This window comes from Scyliorhinus torazame, chromosome 3 (genome assembly GCF_047496885.1).
Source record: "Scyliorhinus torazame isolate Kashiwa2021f chromosome 3, sScyTor2.1, whole genome shotgun sequence".
In the NCBI taxonomy this organism is placed as follows: Eukaryota; Metazoa; Chordata; class Chondrichthyes; order Carcharhiniformes; family Scyliorhinidae; genus Scyliorhinus; species Scyliorhinus torazame.
Window position 1 is genome coordinate 97502573 of NC_092709.1, and position 19800 is coordinate 97522372.

The 19800-nt window shown below is 42.2% G+C and overlaps 1 protein-coding gene across 1 annotated transcript in view; it reads right to left on the reverse strand.

The window, feature by feature from the left end:
• The window catches only part of tmem131l (transmembrane 131 like), a 210796-nt gene that overhangs the window by 185252 nt on the left and 5744 nt on the right, over positions 1–19800 (reverse strand). The window contains exon 3 of the mRNA XM_072496016.1: positions 16795–16838. Coding sequence (XP_072352117.1) covers positions 16795–16838 — 44 coding nt within the window. The remainder of the gene's footprint in view (positions 1–16794; positions 16839–19800) is intronic.

Consider the following 19800-nt stretch of genomic DNA (forward strand, 5'->3'; position numbering starts at 1 on the left):
TTTGCATCAAATAACCTAGAAAACAATTGCAGGCATGCAATTGAAGAGTTAAATGAGGATTACAGTAGCACAATAGTTACATTACTGTAACCAGTAATCCAGAGGCAGGAGTTCAAATCCCATCACAGCAGCTAGGGAATTTAAATTCAATTAATTAATTAATGAATTAGCTATGCCTGAAATTAAAAGGCAGCAAGTGTGACCATGAAATTAAAGTTCTGCCAGTACCAAAGTATCACAACTACCAATTCAGGGCTTACTGCATAGTTTGTAAGATTGAGATTTTGGGACCATGTGGTAGCGAGGCCCCTTTAAGGGACCAAGTGACCAGGTCAAGGCCAATTGTGCAGGAGTGCGCGAACCCCGGGAAATAACGAGTTTGTGTGGAATCCTGGGAGCAGGGCCCTGAACCGTGTGGACCCCAGAGCTGAAGAAAGAAGACCCACCGTATTGTGTTCTGTGCCTGTATAATTACCAGCCTTCGTAAATAAACCCCTTTGTTACTACCGGAAGCCTTCCGAGTGTTTAGCGAGTCACCAAATTGGGAACGAAATAAAAGATCCGATCGCAGCACGCAGGTACCTCGTGATGGGGTGGTGGTGGAGGAGGAGGAGGAGGAAGCAGCAATACAAAGAAGATAGTCCAATGAGAGTCGGAAACCATCAAAACATGAGTGGAAATGCCTATTACCAGCAAGCTAAACCCATTTGACCAAGGGCCTGAAGATTAGATGCAGTATATCGAATGGTCCTGCTATTTCTTCACTGCAAACGTGATCACAGGGGATGACAAGCAGAAGGTGATACTTCTGACATGTTTTGGGCTCCAAACTTATAATCAAATTAGGATCTTTACATCCTCGGAGGCACACCTCAAAGACCTTTGATCAGATAGTCAAGTTGGTCGAAGAACACTTTAACCCAAGACCCTCCAACATTATAAATTTAACTCCATTGTTAGGGACCCTGAAGAGTCCATATCAGCCTTTACAGACAGGCTTCGCCAGCTTGCAGAGCATTGAGAGTTCAGGACCAAACTTGGTGATATACTGCACGACTGACTGGTTTGTGGGATCCATAACCTCAATATCCAAAATAAGTCCCTGGTTGAAACTACTATAACGTTGGAAAAAGCAAACGAGATAGCTCAAGTGACAGAGTGCGCCGAAAAAGGCACCACTGAGCTCCAAAGCATGGCTGAAGAGGAGGTCAATCATGTATGGGGCGGCATGGCTGCAAGGCGTGCTGCAGGATCAACAGAGACAACAGAGAACCAGACATGATCCTTGGGACTAGACCAGAGTAAAAGGACCAGGAAAAAAACAGGACGTCAACCTAAGACAGAGGTGGACTGCTATCGTTGTGGGGGGCACCATCCCCAAGAGACCTGTCATTGTCGGGAGTTTGTGTGTTTCCATGGCAATCGTAGGAATCATATACAAGCACGATGCCATGCAAGGCAAAGCTCACGAATGATTTTTTTTAAAAAAAAGGACTAAAGCAGCAGCAGTCCATAGCGCCACTGAACATAGTGGAGAGGAGAGGAGCATGCAATGTATCATTTGAATTTGTCCAGCTGAATTTTTCCTAAAGATAAAAGGCAAACCCTTGAATAGGAAAGTCGACACTGGAGCCTTGGTGACCGCAAATAGACCTTCAAGTACATCTGTGATGGAGCACAACATTTAATGTTGCATCACCATCACAGCCAAGCTTTCCACTCACACTGGGGAAACCCTGAAAATCCTTGAGACCATCAATACACCAGTGGCTTATAAAAAGAGCAAGAGGCCATCTGCCCTGGTTGTCATGTATGAGCACAGACCCAGCCTCATGGAAATGGACTGGTTACAGAAAATCAATGGCTGGAAGTCTCTAAAAACTGTGTCCTTCAAGATGTTCTTGAAATGGTAGGAGGACGTTTCCCATAGCGAACTAAGCGAGATTAAAGGCATCAAAGACAAAATCTGTGTCACTCCGGATTTGACACCCAAGTTCTTTCGAGCCACAACAGTTCCCTATGCCCTGCATCAGAGGGTTGAAGCTAAGCTTGTAGGCTACATGGCTGCGTAGTGGTTAGCACTGCTGCCTATGCAGTGGTTAGCACTGCCAGGCACCGAGGACCCGGGTTCGATCCCGGCCCCGGGTCATTTTGCACAATCTCCCCCGTGTCGGCGTGGGTTTCAGCCCCACAACCCAAATATGTGCAGGGTAGGTGGATTGGCCAGACTAAATTGCCCCTTAATTGGAAAATAATAATTAAGTATTCTAAATTTCTTTTAAAAAAGGAGAGTGAATGTATCGTCGTCTTGCACTGGGCTTAGCCTTATCCAGTTTCAGCTGGTCCACAGGGCACATATGACTGTGGCCAGGATGAGCAGGTTTTTTGAAGAGGTGGAGGATAGGTGTGGGCGGTGTGGGCTCGCATATCATGTCCACACGTTTTGGACATGTCCGAAGCTTGGGTGATTCTGGCAGGGATTGCCTGATATTATGACGGCAGTCCTGAAGGTGAAGGTGGTCCCGAATCCAGAGGTGCCGATCTTTGGTGTGTCAGAAGACCTGGGAGTCCAGGGGGCGAGAGAGGCCAATGTCTAGGCCTTTGCCTCCCTGGTAGCCTGGAGACAGATCTTATTAGAATGGAAGGACTCGGGGCCCCCAAAACTATGGGATGTGGGTGACTGACCTGGCAGAGTTTCTCAGGTTAGAAAAAATACACTTCGCCTTGAGGGGGTCTGTGGAGGGGTTTTCCCAGAGAGAAAAGTTGTCAGCGTGGTGGGGGAAAATGGGGAGGCAGGAGAGTTGCGGGGGCAGATTGGTGGGGTATTTTGTTGAGTTGGTTAGTTGCAGCCCTGTTGGCCAGATTTGATTGTGTTTGTTGTGTTAAGATACAAATGCCTCAATAAATTTTTCAAAAAAAAAAAAAAAAAAAAAAATTTTTTTTAAAAGCTACGCTTGAGATATAAAGAACTTGGCATAATCCGTCCCGTTCAGTTCTCCGAGTGGGCAGCTCCCAAAGTCCCCGTTTTCCCGGATCATTCAAGAAAAATCTGTTGGGACTGCAAACTAACCAAAAATCTGGCTGACCAGATGAATAGGTACCTGATCCCCCAGTTCGTGGATGTCAACTCCAAGCTGATGGGAGGCCTCACCCATTCGAACTTGGATTTCAGCCATGCACACCTTCAATCAGAATTGGACAAAGAGTCCCAGACGTTTACCACATTAAAACCCACAAGGGTCTCTTTCAGTACACGAGGTTGCCAGTCGGTATCACATCAGCCTGCGGTATTTTCCAAGGCATCGATGGAAAGCCTATTCCAATAAATTCCCATGGTGATGGTCAACCTCAACAGCGTTCTAGTCACCAGCACCACCCCTGAAGAGCACGACTAGCCTGGAAGAAGTGCTAAAAAGGTTTTGGGAAGCGGGGGGCCATCTCAAACGCGGAAATTATATATTCTAGGCTTCAGAAGTGACATATTTAAGTTTCCGCTTTGGTCCAACAGTTTCCACTTTAATGCAACAGCGTAGTTTCCCCTGGAGGAGAAAGTCACAGCTGTATGTTGAGTCCCAGCACCCAAGAATGTAAGCAAGCTCAAATCCTTCCTCGGCATGGTAAATTATCATGGAAAATTCATCTCAAAATAATAATAATAATAATAAGTATTTGTGTCACAAGTAGGCTTACATTAACATTGCAATGAAGTTACTGTGAAAGTCCCCTACTCGCCACACTCCAGCACCTGTTCGGGTACACTGATGGAGAATTCAGAATGTCCAATTTACCTAAACAAGTACACCTTTCGGGACTTGAGCACCCGGAGGAAACGGGGAGAACGTGCAGACTCCGCAGAGACAGTGGCCCAAGCCAGGAATCGAACCCAGGTCCCTGCCACTGTGAAGCAACAGTGCTAACCACTGGGCTACCGCGCCACCCATATTTAGCCACAACATTGACACTATTACACCAGCGACTGAAGAAACATCAGCAATGGCAATGGAGAGAGCCTCAAGAAAAAACTTTTTGGCTGGTGAAGCAAGCTTCACAATCGTCAAATCTCTTGGTTCAATTCAACCCTGGGATACCCACTCTGTTCATTTATGATGCATCCCCTTACGGCATGGGGCAGTATTATTCCACAAGATGGGAGACAGCTCTGAGCACCCCATTGCCTTTGCCTCAAGGACCCTTTCAGAAGCGGAGCAGAACTATGCAAAAGAGGGCTTAGCAGTCATATATGGCATGAAGAAATCCCACCAATGTGTGTACAGATGGCAATTTGATCTAATCACTGGTCACAAGCCGCTACTGGGCCTTTTTAGGGAGGACAAGCCAATATTACCAATAGCCCCAGCTACGCTGGAGCTTTGTGCCTTGTTGCTCGCAGCCGTCAATTATGCTTTCCAGCAGCACCACCCCGGCACGCAGATTGCCAATGCAGATGCATTGAGTAGACTCCACTTGCCAAAGATCATACTGGAGGTCGTATTGACCTTGAATTTCCTATACACCTTGCCAGTGTCTGCTGGACATTCATAACTGGACCCGGCGGCTGCTGACAACATCATTACCTCGAAGGATATGGAGTCTGTGGGCGGGCTACTGGGGTCCTGAGGAACTCCAAGGTCTTCGAGAACCGATTGACATTTTGATGAACTCTTTTTCCCTTGATGTATTTTGCCATGTACATAGAACCTGTACATAGTTATTGTGTAAAATGTTATAAGGGACTTAAGGGGGGGGGGGGGGGATGTGGTGGTGTGACCCCTTTAAGAGGACAAGTCTGACAGACCATATGACTGGCTCGGGGCCAATAGTGCGCAAACACCAGCTAAAAGCGAGTTTGCATGGGGCCTGGGAACAGGACTCCGGACTGAAGAAACAAGACGCATCCAATTGTGTTCTGTATTATTACCAGCCTTTAACCTTTCATCAATAAACCCCTTTGTTACTGGAAGCCTTCAGTGTGTTTCTCCAGCCGCAACAGACCAGGTGCACTCAATGGCCATTTGCTTCCAGTAAAGTCTTCAATACATCTTGACTAGAGTGGTGACTAGGTTGGTAATAGTTAAGTAAAACCTGCATTCAATACTCCTCTAACACCGCAATAAAGGCTAAATTAAACTTAAAAACAATAGCAACTCAAGACAAGGACGTTAAGGACTATGAAGGACAGGAGGTAAGTGGCGTGAAGGCCACAATCAGATCAGGAACCAAGATTGAAAACAACATTCAACAAATTTTGAAGGAACATTTAGGTCCCTGGGATAAAATTATGGATTCTTTCAGACAAGGATGGTAAAATCCAGAATAGGGCCTACCTTCCATAAATTCTAAAAAAGGAAACATGTTAGCTGATTTACTGATTTGGAGAATGAATTATTCATGTGTACATGGAAACTGAGCAAAAGAGGAAGAGAATGCAAGATTCACTACCCATGGATGACAGATCTGAAACCACAGATTGATGTCTGGATATTTTTGGTAGTTTCTCTGCCCACAGGTTTGACATTACTTGATACTATGAAAACCAGGAATGATATATCATGGCCTTGAATCAAGATTTAATGATCAGGATTTGAAAGAACAGATGACCTAATGTTCTATTTCCAGTTCCCCATCTCAGACCGATGAGCAACCCGAGGGAAGCCAGGGCAATTTCCCCCATTCCAGATCCTTCCAGAGAAAAATAAATCAAGTCTGCACTAATTCAAAACTTATGCCTTTCTACTCTGCGTTGCAAATTGACCCCAAGCACAGTAGCCAAACAAGTCACCAGCCTGCCCTCCATCAACATAAAAGAGGAAGGGAGAAAAAGAACGCTTACAAAATAGAAGGTACAATATTGATTTTAAATCTCACAAATGAGAAATTCTAAACACCTTTTTTGTGAAAATGTAACTTCTGAGCAGCAGCAGTACATTTTAGGATTTTTAGAACCAGCTGAAGAAAAAGTGCAATGGTGGAAACCTTAGAGAAAAAAGGTTAATACAGTACACCTGTGTTGCCAAAGAGCACTGCTTCATGAAGAAATTAAAAGAAAAATATTCACGCAACACATCCTTATTCATTTTGTTTGAAATAAACAAAGGAAACTCTAATGGGTCTGGGGCCAACAGTAAAGGAAAGGAAAACATTTAGAGACTTCAGCACATGCATAAAACAGGAAGTTACTAATTGTTAAATGTCATTTGTACGAGGCGGTTTCCTCTGTCTGTCTACAACAAAATTTTAACTCAATATACTCATTCTGCAAAGGGGATGTTTTTGTGGTCATCTGGAGGCTTGACGTAAGCAATGTTACCCCAGAATTCTTCTGTCCCCAATTACTGCAGATACATCTCACCCTGCTTTAAAAAGAAACATATTAAACGACTACATTAAAACACAGAAAACCATAAACCTCTTCCTGTTGGCCATCACAGTTAACAATCTTCAAAGCAAGGCCCATTTAAGGCAATGCTGTACATTAGAACAACTCTCTGTGCTGCAGGGCAATGGGACTCAGACTTGCTGCTCTACTAAGACCTTCATCTAAAAGCCTTTACAGTGGAAGCAACCCATTGGAGAAACACTGGAGAGAACGAATGCCATACCACCCAAAACCGTAGAAAGATGGCTTGGCTCACCCATACAAAAATCACCAGTGGCAACAATTCAATTTTTGTACAAGCACACAGGAAGAGTAAAATGTTTCCGTTTGGCCTCCACACACAGAAAGATAGCGCTGGCTCCATGGCAATTTCAATTATATGATGCAAAAGCTCTGCATTTATCCTCACAGTAAAGATTTTACACAGATGCTGGCTTTTCAAATCATACTTTACCCCATTAATATAAGATATTTAACTGTTTTTCCTTCATATTTAAAATTATACATCTGCATCCAACAGTGTCAGGAGCTGCCAGGTAGATTGACTTTTTTTTAAATGCTGCAACTGGAACTTGAGAAAACTTTGACAGGTTAGGTATGGCAAGGTGCTAATGCAGTCAATGGGGGAGAGAGAGCTACAACAGATTAAATGCAACCACTGAAATCTATTATTCAGACATTCATGTTTTTCCTACAGGTAAAAGTCAAAATGTAACTCAGAAATAGCTAAGAATCACATACAATTTCCATTGTGGGAATTTAAACTATTTGTATTTAAAATTCCAAGTGGCAAGAAGAGGTCCAGAAGTCTAATGAAGCCAGAAAATCCAGACGAACAATGCCCTGTCAGATCTCGCCCATTCCACAGGAAACACCTAGAAACTGCTTCTAGCAACAAACATTGTATAGATGGAATTTAACCCTGATAAGTGCAAGGTGATGCACTTTGGAAGGAGTAACAAGACAAGGGCCTACTTAATGAATGGCTGGGCACTAGAAAGCTCAAGGAACAGGGGGATGTCGGGGTGCTTGCCCACAGACCCCTGAAAGCAGCAGGGCAGGTTAATAGGCTAGTTAAGAAGGTATATCGGACACTTTCCTTTATCAGTTGTGGCATAGATTATAAGAGCAGGGAGGTTATGTTGGAGCTGTACAAAGCTTTTGTTAGGCAACAGCTAGAGCACTGTGTTCAGTTCTGACTACAGGAAGACTGTGATTGCACATGAGGGTGCAGAGAAGATTCACCAGTTGTTGAGGGGCAGGCAGTATAGAGGAGATTTGAGGAAACATTTTTCACCCAGAAGGTGGTAAGAGTCTGGAATGTACTGCCTGGACGGGTGGTAGAGGCAAGAAATCCCCAACCTTTACAAAGTACGTGGATGAGCACTTGAAATGCTGTAACATTCAAAACATTCAAGGCTATAAGCCAAGTGCTGGAAAGCAGGATTAGTGTAGATTCAGTGTAGTTTGTCAGTGTAGACTCAATAGGCCAAAGGGCCTCTTCTCTACTGTATGACTATGAGAGGCTTTAAGAAAAAATGTTTCAAAAAATTAATTCCACTTTGGGTGCCTATGCCACAATTCTGACCTAGATTGCCAACTGGATCATAAATCCATTGTTCAGTGACTTGCTACAAAATATACCAACCATCAACTCAATCTCTTCCAATTGATGGATCAAAGGTAGAGCAACTCCCCTTTCATCCACTTTCCTTTACTGACCTTGTAAGAAACTGGCAGTGGTTTTGCGGTTTACAAAAGCGAAGCAGTAATTCCCATTCAAGACTGGACCCAGCACAGATGGGCAACAACCTAAATTCCAGCTGATTCTTGCTAAGATATGCCCAGAGTATGCCTGAAGAATCAGAATTTCAGGGTCAACGTTGAATTTAAACAAACAAGGATATATGGCAAAAACTGGTGCATGAATGGCATTAGCAAATCAGAAACTATATTCGAGCTTTCACACTATGTAGGTGCTCGTGCAATGTCACTTTCGATATGGTGACAAGTGAAAACTCTTTGTTTTATAATCCTGCTGCACACTTCTCTCTAAATGTATTGTAAAAATGATTAAGAAAACGAACAGAGGAAAAATAAATCTGTTTTTATTTGTCATTGGTACAAAGCTTCAGTAATGTCATTATTTCAGTGTAATAAGTGTGTAACGGCCAAGTATCCATAACTCGAATTCTGTCACACCTAAAACGTTGATAGAATGCTCAAAGCCAGGCCAGTGTGCATAGTAGATATCAAATATTTGAATACTGAAAGGTAAAACATTTGCAACGCATCAAGAAAAAAAAAGTTGATATTAGATATGTAGTTACACACAACTGTGCTAGACTGCACCACTTTGATGAACTAGCATTTCCACTTTTCAAACAAATCAATCCAAAAAGGCATCCTTGCTCCTCCCAACCCTAAAGCTATACAGTGTGCTTTGCTGAGCAGCTTTGGTAATTTGGAACCCAAATACGATATTCTGTTCTTGCAAATTAATACAAATATTTCATACAACATGGTAGGTCAGAAAGGTTTTTGCCACGATTTGGAGTGTCATCCTGCCTAAATTATATTTCATCCACACAAGAGTACTCTACTGCTCCCAAAATTATCAGAATACATGGGACAACAATGGAATAAGTATGATCCTATGATATGGATTTTGGATTCTATATTCCAGAATGAATCACCTCAACAGAAACACTGCATCTGGATCACAGTAAGCCAGCATGTTTCATTTCTTCTGGCAGCAAACAGCTTGGAAGTAAATAAAAGCAAAAGACTGAATGTTTCAAGTCCATATAATTCTTCAGAATGAACCTGGAAGTAAACATCAATATTCATGGTATAAACCCCACCTATGAACATCCCCATTTTGAATCCATTTCGCATTCCCTTCAGTAGTTCATCTTTCAGAATATCGGTTGCAACATTAAAAACAATGAAATAACATTAATTCCTGATCTTCCATCACTGTTCCGTCCTAATCAGATATAGCTGCAGGGGGTTTCCTCGGAGAGGTTCAGGAAGGTTTTCTCATTTGGCTTCTGCGTAGAATAATAGCACCTAATAAGAATAAATCCCCAAAAACCTTGCAATATGATTAGCACAAGGTTGTTATGATTAGAATCATAGAATTTACAGGGCAGAAAGAGGCCATTCGGCCCATCGAGTCTGCACCGGCCCCTGGAACGAGCACCCCACTATCCCCGTAACCCAAAAACCGGACCCAACCTTTTGGACACTAAGGGGCAATTTAGCATGATCAACCCACCTATCATGCATATCTTTGGACTGTGGGAGGAAACCGGAGCACCCAGAAGAAACCCACACAGACACAGGGAGAAAGTGCAAACTCCACACTGACAGTCACCCAAGGCCAGAATTGAACCTGGGACCCTTGAGCTGTGAGACAGCAGTGCTAACCACTGTGCCACCATGCCGCTCCTAACCGCATAAAAACATTTTTTTGCATGTCTCCATTGCTTCCTTTGCCAATCATCTGAAATTGTGTCTGCTGGTTCTCAGCCCTTCTGCTAACTGTAACAGGTTTTGTCCAGAACCCTCATGATTTTGAACACCTCCATCAAATCGCCTCTTAATCTTCTCTTCTGCAAAGAGAACAGCCCACCTTTGTCAATTGTAACTAAAGTCCCCCACGCCTGACAGCATTCGCAGAAATGTTTTGTGCACCCTTTCAATGCCATCACATCCTTCTTAATTTGTGGTGCCCAGAATTGGGCAGAATATTCCAGCTGACGTTGAATTTGTGTTTTAAAAAGTGTATCATAACTTCCTGGCTTTTGTACTCTGTGCCTCCAAGACGAGGAAACCATATGCCTATTAACTGATCTCTGAACCTGTCCTGCCACCTTCAACTTTTTGTGTATATATTGTCCCCCTAGGTTCCTCTGCTGTTGCACCAATTTTAGAATTGTGCCATGTATTTTATATTGCCTTTCTTCGTTCTTCCTACCAAAATGCATCACATCACACACTGCTTTGCATTCAATTTTATCTGCCTTGCATCTAAACACTGCATCAGCCTATGTCTTGATGAAATTTGCCACTATCCTCCTCAGTTCATTATACTTCTAAGTTTTCAGTCATCAGCAAATTTTGAAATTGCGCTATGTAAAACCAAGTCTAGCCTAACACTCAACCAACTTTATATCCATAATAACAAATGCAAAATACTGCAGACGCTGGAAATCTGAAATAAAGACAGAAAAGGCTTAAACTCAGAAGGCGAAAGAGTGCGAGAAATATGAAGGATTTTATACTGGGAGAGATTTGACAAAGATATTATGGGCTCAAGACAAAGGGAGGGTTAAAGACTAAAGAAAGGTGACAATAATGGCTTTATTTCTATGCTGCCTTTGCTTCTTTCATTCCATGGGTTTCAAATCTAATGAAGCCTATTATTTGGCATTTTATCAAACACCTTTTGGAAGTCCATGTTCACATCAACCACACTAACCTCATTAACATTCTCCAGTTAAAAGACTCAATTAGTTAAACACAAATAGCCCTTGGCAAGCCCTTGCTGGCCTTCCTTAATTAATTCACATTTGCCCAAATGGCTGTTAATTTTGTCCCAGAATACTGCGCCTAAAATCTTTCCCACCTCAGAGGTCAAAATTACTTGCCTGTAAGACCATAAGACAGAGGATCAGAATTAGGCCACTCGGCCCATCGAGTCTGCTCTGCCATTCAATCATGGCTGTAGTTGCTGGGGTCATCCTTACACCATTTTTTAAATATGGTGTAGCATTTGTAATTTTCCAGTTCAATGGAACCAGCCCGGTATCTAAAGAGGATTGGAAGATTACGGCCAGTGTCTTTATAATTTCTACCCTTACTTCCTTCAGCACTCTTGGATAGATCCCATGCAGTCCTGGTGATCTATCGACTTTATGTACAGCCAGCCTAATATCTCCACCATCAATCTTTAGCCCTTCCAGTGTCTCAACTACATGCTCTTCCACCATGACTTTGGCAAAATCTTCTTCCTTGGTAAAGAATTCACAAAGTACTCACTTAATATGTCAGCCATGCCCTCTGCCTCCAAATGTTTAAAAATCACCCTTATGATCCCGAATCGGCACCACTCCTCCTTTTACCAACATATTGTCAACAAAAATTGATCAATTATTTTCTAGAGTTAACCTAATACTCAGTGTTTTTTGCAGCATTTTTGTCGAATATGTTATGAGACCAATATTCAACAAAAGGTATTTTTGTTTAAAAATTGATGAAGAATATATTTTTTAGACTAGCATCATGGTTGTAGAGAGTCTAGAACCAGAGGGCATAGTCTCAGAATAAAAGGGGTGCCAATTTAGGATGCAGTTGAGGAGGAATTTCTTCTCTCAGAGGGTTGTGAGCCTTTGGAACTCCTTGCCACAGAGAGCTGTGAGACAGATTCCCTGTGTATATTTAAGGAGGAAAGAGATAGATAGCTAGATAGTTGATTAGTAAGGGAATCAAGGGTTACAGAAAAACTAGACATAAAGAATGCCAGATCAGCCACGATATTATTGAATGGCAGAGGACGCCGATTGAAGCCCCAACTGGAGGTTTAGTTTGCCAAGATCATTGCTTGTTGGTTTCCCATTGAGCAGAAATGCTAAAACTGATCTTTTCCTTCAGTTTATCACAGTTCAGCCCAGGTGGATAACCAATCAGTCTTGCCAAATAATCATTATACATAGTTTTATGCATATGACATCAGAATTGAACATGGGGCTACCAGTCTTTCATCATCAGGTGCCATTGTGCCATTCAAAGACAATATTAAGTATTTGAGCTTATTTAGGCTTTATTGCAAAGTTAGTCAAAAGTTCCATCTTTTGAATGAGTATAAATAGAGAATTCAGTGCAGTGGAAAATTGAGAATGATCCCTATGCTAAGTCCAACAAATTCTTCTTTTTTTACAAAATAAATTTAGAGTACCCAATTCATTTTTTCCAATTAAGGGGCAATTTAGTGGGGCCAATCTACCTATCCTGCACATTTTTGGGTTGTGGGGGTGAAACTCATGCAAACACAGAGAGAATGTGCAAACTCCACACGGACCCAGAGCTGGGAACACTAGGGCAGACAACAGCGAGGAAAATAAATTTTAGGTCATTCCACCAAGTACAACATGACCAAATTTGTTTTACTTTAAACTGCTGTTCAATACTAAAAGTTCGTGTAACTAGTTTTCACCCCCATCAGAAAGAAATTACAAGATGTGTTTTGCATTTTAAAGCCATTATTTGCTTGTGAATATTTATATTTCATGAAAAAACAGCTTCCCCAATGACCCAGGAAGTTTATCTGTTAACAGGTTTACCTGTACAGTCTGGGAAGTCCTAAATTCAATCAAAGGTCTGTGTTGAATTGAATTAGCTTATTTACTTGGTCAGGACAATGGAAATAGAGCTGGCCTAGAGAAATTGGTCTATTTCCCAATTATGTGAAGGTGATGTCCTCCATCATCAAATCATGGAACTCCTACAGTGCAGGAGGGTATTTGGCTTATCAAGTCTGCACCGACTCTCCTTCCTCGGCCCATTCCCCCACCGCATAACCTATATCCCTGGGAACTGAGGGGTAATTTAGCATGACCAATCCACCTGACCTGCATTTCTTTGGACTGTGGGAGGAAACCAGAGCACCCAGAGGAAATCCGGGGGGGGGGGGGGGGGGGGAGGAGGAGGAGGGAGAGAGAGAGAGAGAGAGAGAGAGAGAGAGAGAGAGAGAGAGAGAGAGAGAGAGAGAGAGAGAGAGAGAGAGAGAGAGAGAGAGAGACAGAGAATGTGCAAACTCCACATAGACTGTCACCCAATGTTGGAATCAAACCCGGGTCCCTGGTGCTGTGAGGCAGCAGTGTTAAACATGTGCCACCATGCCGCCCCATAGAATCATCAACACTCATTAACAAGAAGACTTGCACAAATAGTAATGCAAAAGTGAGATACAGGTGGGCAACCAGCATCTGTGGAACTGTATTCTAACAAGCATCCAGAGTCAGACAAATAGGCCAGTGACTTTCAGTCTTTTTTTGGTTAACAAGTCCTCTAATATATTGTGAATTCTGGGAAACCCCAGACCTCTCCTTCTTCCGCTCCCACCACATGAAACAAAAATGAAAACAAAAAAAAAAAAAGCTGAATTAATAGAATTTTGGCCAGGAGGGCTAATGGAAGAGAAGATGCTGAGGGACAGTTATCAGTTGGATCTTGACCTTAGGGCCAAAACGATACTATATCTCCCCGCACTTATTTTTGGAGGGGAGGGTGAAGGGGACAGAGTGGGGCTTAGGTCTGTTTGCAGTAAAGAAATGAAGCCAGGGCGTATCTGTGTATTCTGGGATGATCCCGGATTTGTGATCAGTTTTGGCAGATGAGAGCTGGACCCTTTAGTGGTTTACTTGGTCCAGCCAGATCTGGCAGTGAATGGCTAAACCGTTGTCCACCATATCCTTGCCAGTCTGCGCCCCATCAACTTAAGGAAGTGGAGAAAAGGGTCTTACCGGGGGAATGTAGGTGAGGGTGCAATTGAGAAAATTAGCAGCTACAGAAATGTTGCCGCAAACAGAGGGCCGAAGGCTAGATAGTTGGAATTTTGCAAGTGTAATTGTGAACAAATTTGAGGATAGTTTTCCAGGGAGGGATACAGAAGGTAGTAGGCTTGGGCATGAAAGGGGGTTCTGGGTGATGAAAGAATATGACAGACAACTGGTTTAGCCATTCACTACCAGATCAAATAGCCTCATCTCTAAATGATATGATAGGACCAACAACACTAAATATGTAATTGAATAAATATGTTACAAATAGCTATATAAAATCTAAGTGATGACTCTAGACAAGTTATTGAAATGTTAAATTCCAAGCAGTTTTGTGCACACGCTCAGCTGCTCCCAGTCACATTCCACTCTGCTGCCATTCGGCAGTCGCCATCCTCCCTATATGACAAAAACTGGATCAACTCTCCTGACATAGATGCTGCAGCAAATCCCCACATGCAGTTAGAAAGTGGAGCCCGGTTGGGATATTGGGATTGGTCAGTTGAGGAGTGAGCTGAAGCTCAGGTTCCACAAATGGAATCTGAACATTGCGGAAGCCCACCCACACCAACCCTCCACCCCGTTCCTTGCCCTCCCAAATTACCTCCACATCACTGAGGTAGGGAAGCTGCAGCTATATCCAGCAAATCACCCGTATTTCAGTCCTTAGAGCATATTGCATCCTAGCACTCAAAATTTACATTTAAAGAAACTCCATTAAAAGCTTTTCTCTAATCTGGGCCATGTAGGAATTTTAACGTATCCCACCCATTGGGACATGGTGCATTACTGTTTTCACTCTTCATTGAAGCCGAGATGCAATACCACCCAATCTTGTGAATTAGGCACATGGCAGGTTAGGTTACAGTCACTACCATATCTCAGAATTTTCTTCATTATCAAAGGTTTATTTGTTGGTGAGGTGGAAAGGTGGTTAGCTGAAGCAACAGTGGTTGGGTCCATTCTGTACTAGTTAATCATGAAACTCTATGCAGGTTTTAGTGCACACAGACAAAAAGACACAAGCACCTGAAACTTTTGCAGTTCGCTTGATCTCTCATCATAAGCTTACCAAAAAAAAGCATATATGAGAGTTAACAATGTGTACATGAGTTTTATGGTAATTGGGAGCACTCTGTAACAAAGTCTACTCCAAGATTTCTATAGACAACTCAATCTATCATGCAACCAGGAATCAAAATGATCAAAACCAAAGCTTTATGATCTGCATCTATAACTGGTCTCAAAACAAGTAATTGAAGCTGAAACAGCCAATATCCCAACTGAATACTCGAATAGAAGTTTAAGTGCGGAGTTGGCAATAAACTAGTTATGCAAATAGGTAGAATTTGATTCTAGTGATCAGGCTGGTTTACTGGAAGTTTACAATCTTTATATCTATTGCACAAAGATATGCAGGTTTCATCCCGAAGACTAGAAGCTGGAGGCAGATTACCTGTCCACCAACAAGTGAAAATTACAAATGTAAGTGAACTATAAGATAGAGCAAGAAACATTCACAGGTTCAGAATTAATTTAAAATCATCAGATGTCACTCTGCAAGCTACGGTCCATTTATTGTTGGAGCCACTGGCTTTGCCACTGCTTTTCATATTTTAGAACAAAATGATATGATAGAATACCAGAAGGAGAAAAGTTGTTTGAATATGCTTCGGCCCTCAACATAATTACTTATTACTACTTGGATGACTTTGATAAGTCAGCTCGGTGGGTTACTCAATAAACGTTTAGAGAGATTTCATTCCTACCTACACTGTTGGACGATACTGCAAACATTTTAAGTCATAAGATGTGTGGTTGAAAACTTTCAAGAAATTTAAAGTAGTGAGCACTAAACACCCAGATTGCTCGCATGTAACTGATTAAATAGTGAAATCGCTGACTAGACGCAACAACAGACTACCAATCTGGGGCTGGTTTAGCACAGGGCTAAATCGCTGGCTTTTAAAGCAGACCAAGGCAGGCCAGCAGCACGGTTCAATTCCCGTCCCAGCCTCCCCGAACAGGCGCCGGAATGTGGCGACTATGGGCTTTTCACAGTAACTTCATTCGAAGGCTACTTGTGACAATAAGCGATTTTCATTTCATTTCAATCGGTTTAATGCTTTGCACAGGTAACCACAAAGTACAGGAAGAAAATGGTTACTTGACTGAAAATTAAGTTTTTGTTAATAGGTAATAATAATCTTTATTGTCACAAGTAGGCCCAGACCAACACTGAAATGAAGTTACTGTGAAAAGCCCCTAGTCGCCTGTTCGGGTACACAAAGGGAGAATTCAGAATGTCCAAATTACCTAACAGCACGTCTTTTGGGAGGAAACTGGAGCACCCAGAGGAAACTCACATTAAAAAGCTATTTTTAAAAGAAAGCTACCCAGGAAAAAACTTGAACATGATTTCAAGGTGGCCATCTGTGGAGCATGAGACACAGCCATGCAATCCAGTATTCAACACTCACACACAAACACTTCTGGAATAGATCACTGGACATTATTTTTTTGGGGGGGCGGGGGGGGGGGGGGGATTTTGAATGTTCCACTTATCTCCAGTCCAGAATGCCAAAGGCAAATAGTGCAGTTCGATAAGCATTATGGTTAACAAAGCCCAGATCAGCGATGGAACTTAGCAGCTCCCCAACTCTACAGCTCATGGCCACACTACAAACCCAGATGTTCTAAATTTTAATAAAGAGCTCTTAGACCAAACTTTATATAGAAAAGCAATTACTTTAAAAGCTTTTAGTATGACTTGGCATAGCAAACTATTACTTCCATTGTGACTTTATTAGTGGTTGGAGTTACAACATGGAAACAGAATTTGATCAAATTTACCTTTGTTCCAGAGGCAGGTCATCTCCACTCTGTTCAGAAGTAGTCTGCAATGTAAGAAGGGGAAAAACCAAATTACTTGAATGACATACAAAATCGCTATCTCCTTGACTATAATGATTCTAAAGTGCACTTTATAGACACAGCAATTATTTTAAAAGTAAGGCTGCCAGCGAGGTGTATGATGCTCAATCTTGAAAATCTGTATATGAAAACAAAAGAGAAACGAAAAACATAAATATTGCAGATGATGGAAACCTGATGTAAAAAAAATTGGTGGAACTACTCAGGGTCAAAATTCATCTGTGGACAGAAAAAGACTTAACATTTCAGGTCTGTAGCCCTATCATCAGAACAATTCTTCTAAAAACCAAGAAACGTTTAACAATAATTAAACAGTTTGAGATGTGCACACAGTGGTCATGCAGCTTGCTGAATTATGTGAATGCTGCTGGGTTCCCAAAGAAAAAGAGTATGTTGCACAAAGATTGTGGTAATTCCAAAGGCAAGTCACTAATACCTCATTGCAAAAAGGCTGAAATGCATCTATTAACATTCACTAGTTTCATAATAAACCTGAGGAGTGACTGCTTATTCCCTTTGTTTAGCATACACATTTGGAAAACCTCTCTTGGTATCCTCCAAAGTGACCCACTCTTTACAAGTATCACTGACCTTTCCAACAGGTGAGCCCACTGGAGACTAATCTTGAAAGCTACCTTCACAATGTGAGCCCTGTGGGCAGACAGTAAATCAGCCCTCATTTCCTCTCTCCACACTCCTCTCTAGAAAGTCCGTTCACTTGTGAACAGGGCCCTTGCCCATCTTGAACTTGTAAATGATTGCATCGACATTACGATCTTGACACCTTCCGCTCCTTAATGAAATCTCCCACCACTGGTTATACCTTCAACCATTTGCCAAGCCCAGACTGACCAAGGAAACGTGTGGCACATCAACAAATCACCCCTTGGCCTGACCTGGACTCCTCACCCAAATACCACATCAGGTTTCTCACCAAGATATCTCCAGTGCCTTCCACCCTTAGTATCTGCACCATGCAACTTCTCACCCTCAATGTGTTAGGAACGTGATATGTAGATGGGTTAAGTTTTGGACTGTCTATTTAAAATAAATGTAAAATTACATGATGAAAAGACACATGTGACCACCTGCTAATTCTGCCCAGAGATCAGCCATTGAGACCTGGGGTCAAGGGGCACACCTGCCAGGTTAAACACATGAAAACAAAACATCTGGCTTGGCCATGAGTAGGCCTACAGACTTTGAGGCAGCTGTTCTTGCTTTTGTGCAGACTTACAGAGTCCCAAGTAGTCGGATTTAAAAAAAAATTTTTTAACAGATATACGGAGACAAAAAGAGAGGGAAAAAAGAGAAGCAGCAGCTGTTGCAAGTAGATGGGGGAAAAGCTCTTCTCTGTTAGCTCCCAAGCAGAAAGCTGGTCCTCTGGGTAAAGAGAAAGAACCTACAAGAGATTTGAGGCCACTGGAAATTTTGCCCTGGCAAGGCAGAAGGAATTATTGGAGTGAGCCTTGGTACCAGAAGACTGGTCGGAACTCTCAGAAGACTGAGGGGCAGAACTGTTGACATTAAAACTCAGTGAAACTGCAAGTAGTGAACCAACTGAAAGCTGAGAGAGACTTCAAACTTTCCTGTAAAGACTGAAATTACACAAAGAACATGTAGTAATGTATACATACGTGACATGGGGTTATCAGTCGTGTTAAGACAGCAATATTTTTTTTGTAGTTTTGAGTATTCATTGCCTGCCAGGTATGTCTAGTCAATGCTGATTTCAGTTTGTTGAAATAAAAGTCATAAAACTTGAAATCTTGTCATGCAATCCATTCAAGTTGGTCACTGGAAATTTAAATCCTTTTTAAAAAAATATATTTTAGAGTACCCAATTCTTCTTTTCCCCCCAATTAAATAGCAATTTAGTTTGGCCAATCCAGAATTTGGGGGGGAATCTGTGCTAATTCCTTTTTTAAAGTTATCTGTCTTTACAGGGATTGTAACCAGTGATTTCAACTCATGTCGCACCTCACTGTTCCTTCTTTACCAGATTTACTGCCCTCCTTTCCTTCCTGAATCTCTCCTTCCATATACCCACATTCGCAGCCATCCCTTGGATCTTGCCACCTCAAATGGCCTCTCTATTTCCACTGTTTCAAATATAAGGCAATTTCTGATCATTTCCTCCCATCACTCTCCATCCATACAGCTTTTTCCCCTTCCTAGTCCACTTCCTTCTTGTCCAAAAGGGGGAAAAAAACACTCCCAAGTCACTTACAGCCGCACTTTCAAACTCCCAAATTGATAAGTATTTGGCCCTCCAGCCCTCCATTCACCATGACATTTCTACAGCTACCGATATGATCAATCACATCTTCACCTTCACTTTTGATCCTCTTGCCGAGTAAGAATTAATATTCTCATCTTTGTTTCCAAATCCCTCCATGATTATACCCCTCCTTTGTAATCACCTCCACAATCTTTCTGAGGTCTCTGCAACCCTCACAATCTTCCATTATTATATATACGAGATGTGCCTTTGCCAAGACGCTAAGCTCTGAAATTCCCACTCCACCTCTCTCTTCTCCTTTAAGATGCTTCTTAAAATCTACATCTTTGGCCAAGCTTATCAGGATAAGGTCACTTATCCTGATACATCACCATGGCATGTTGTGAAATTTCATTTGGTAACCATCCTGTGAAGCACCTTGGGATGCTCTTCACCACTAAAGATTCTATATAAATGCAAGTTGTGCTTTAGGTAACTTTCATGCAAGATCATCAGCTTGGCTTTGACATCTAATTTACCAATAAATTTCCTCCATGATCTCACTACTATTCACAAGGAGGACGACGATAAATTTAATTACAAAAATTAGAGAGGGATTTCTACCTGTCCATTGCAGTTAAAAGACCCATAACCTCCTGAACCACCTTTGTCCGGTCGCTGAGGAGATCCTCCTGGATACTCAG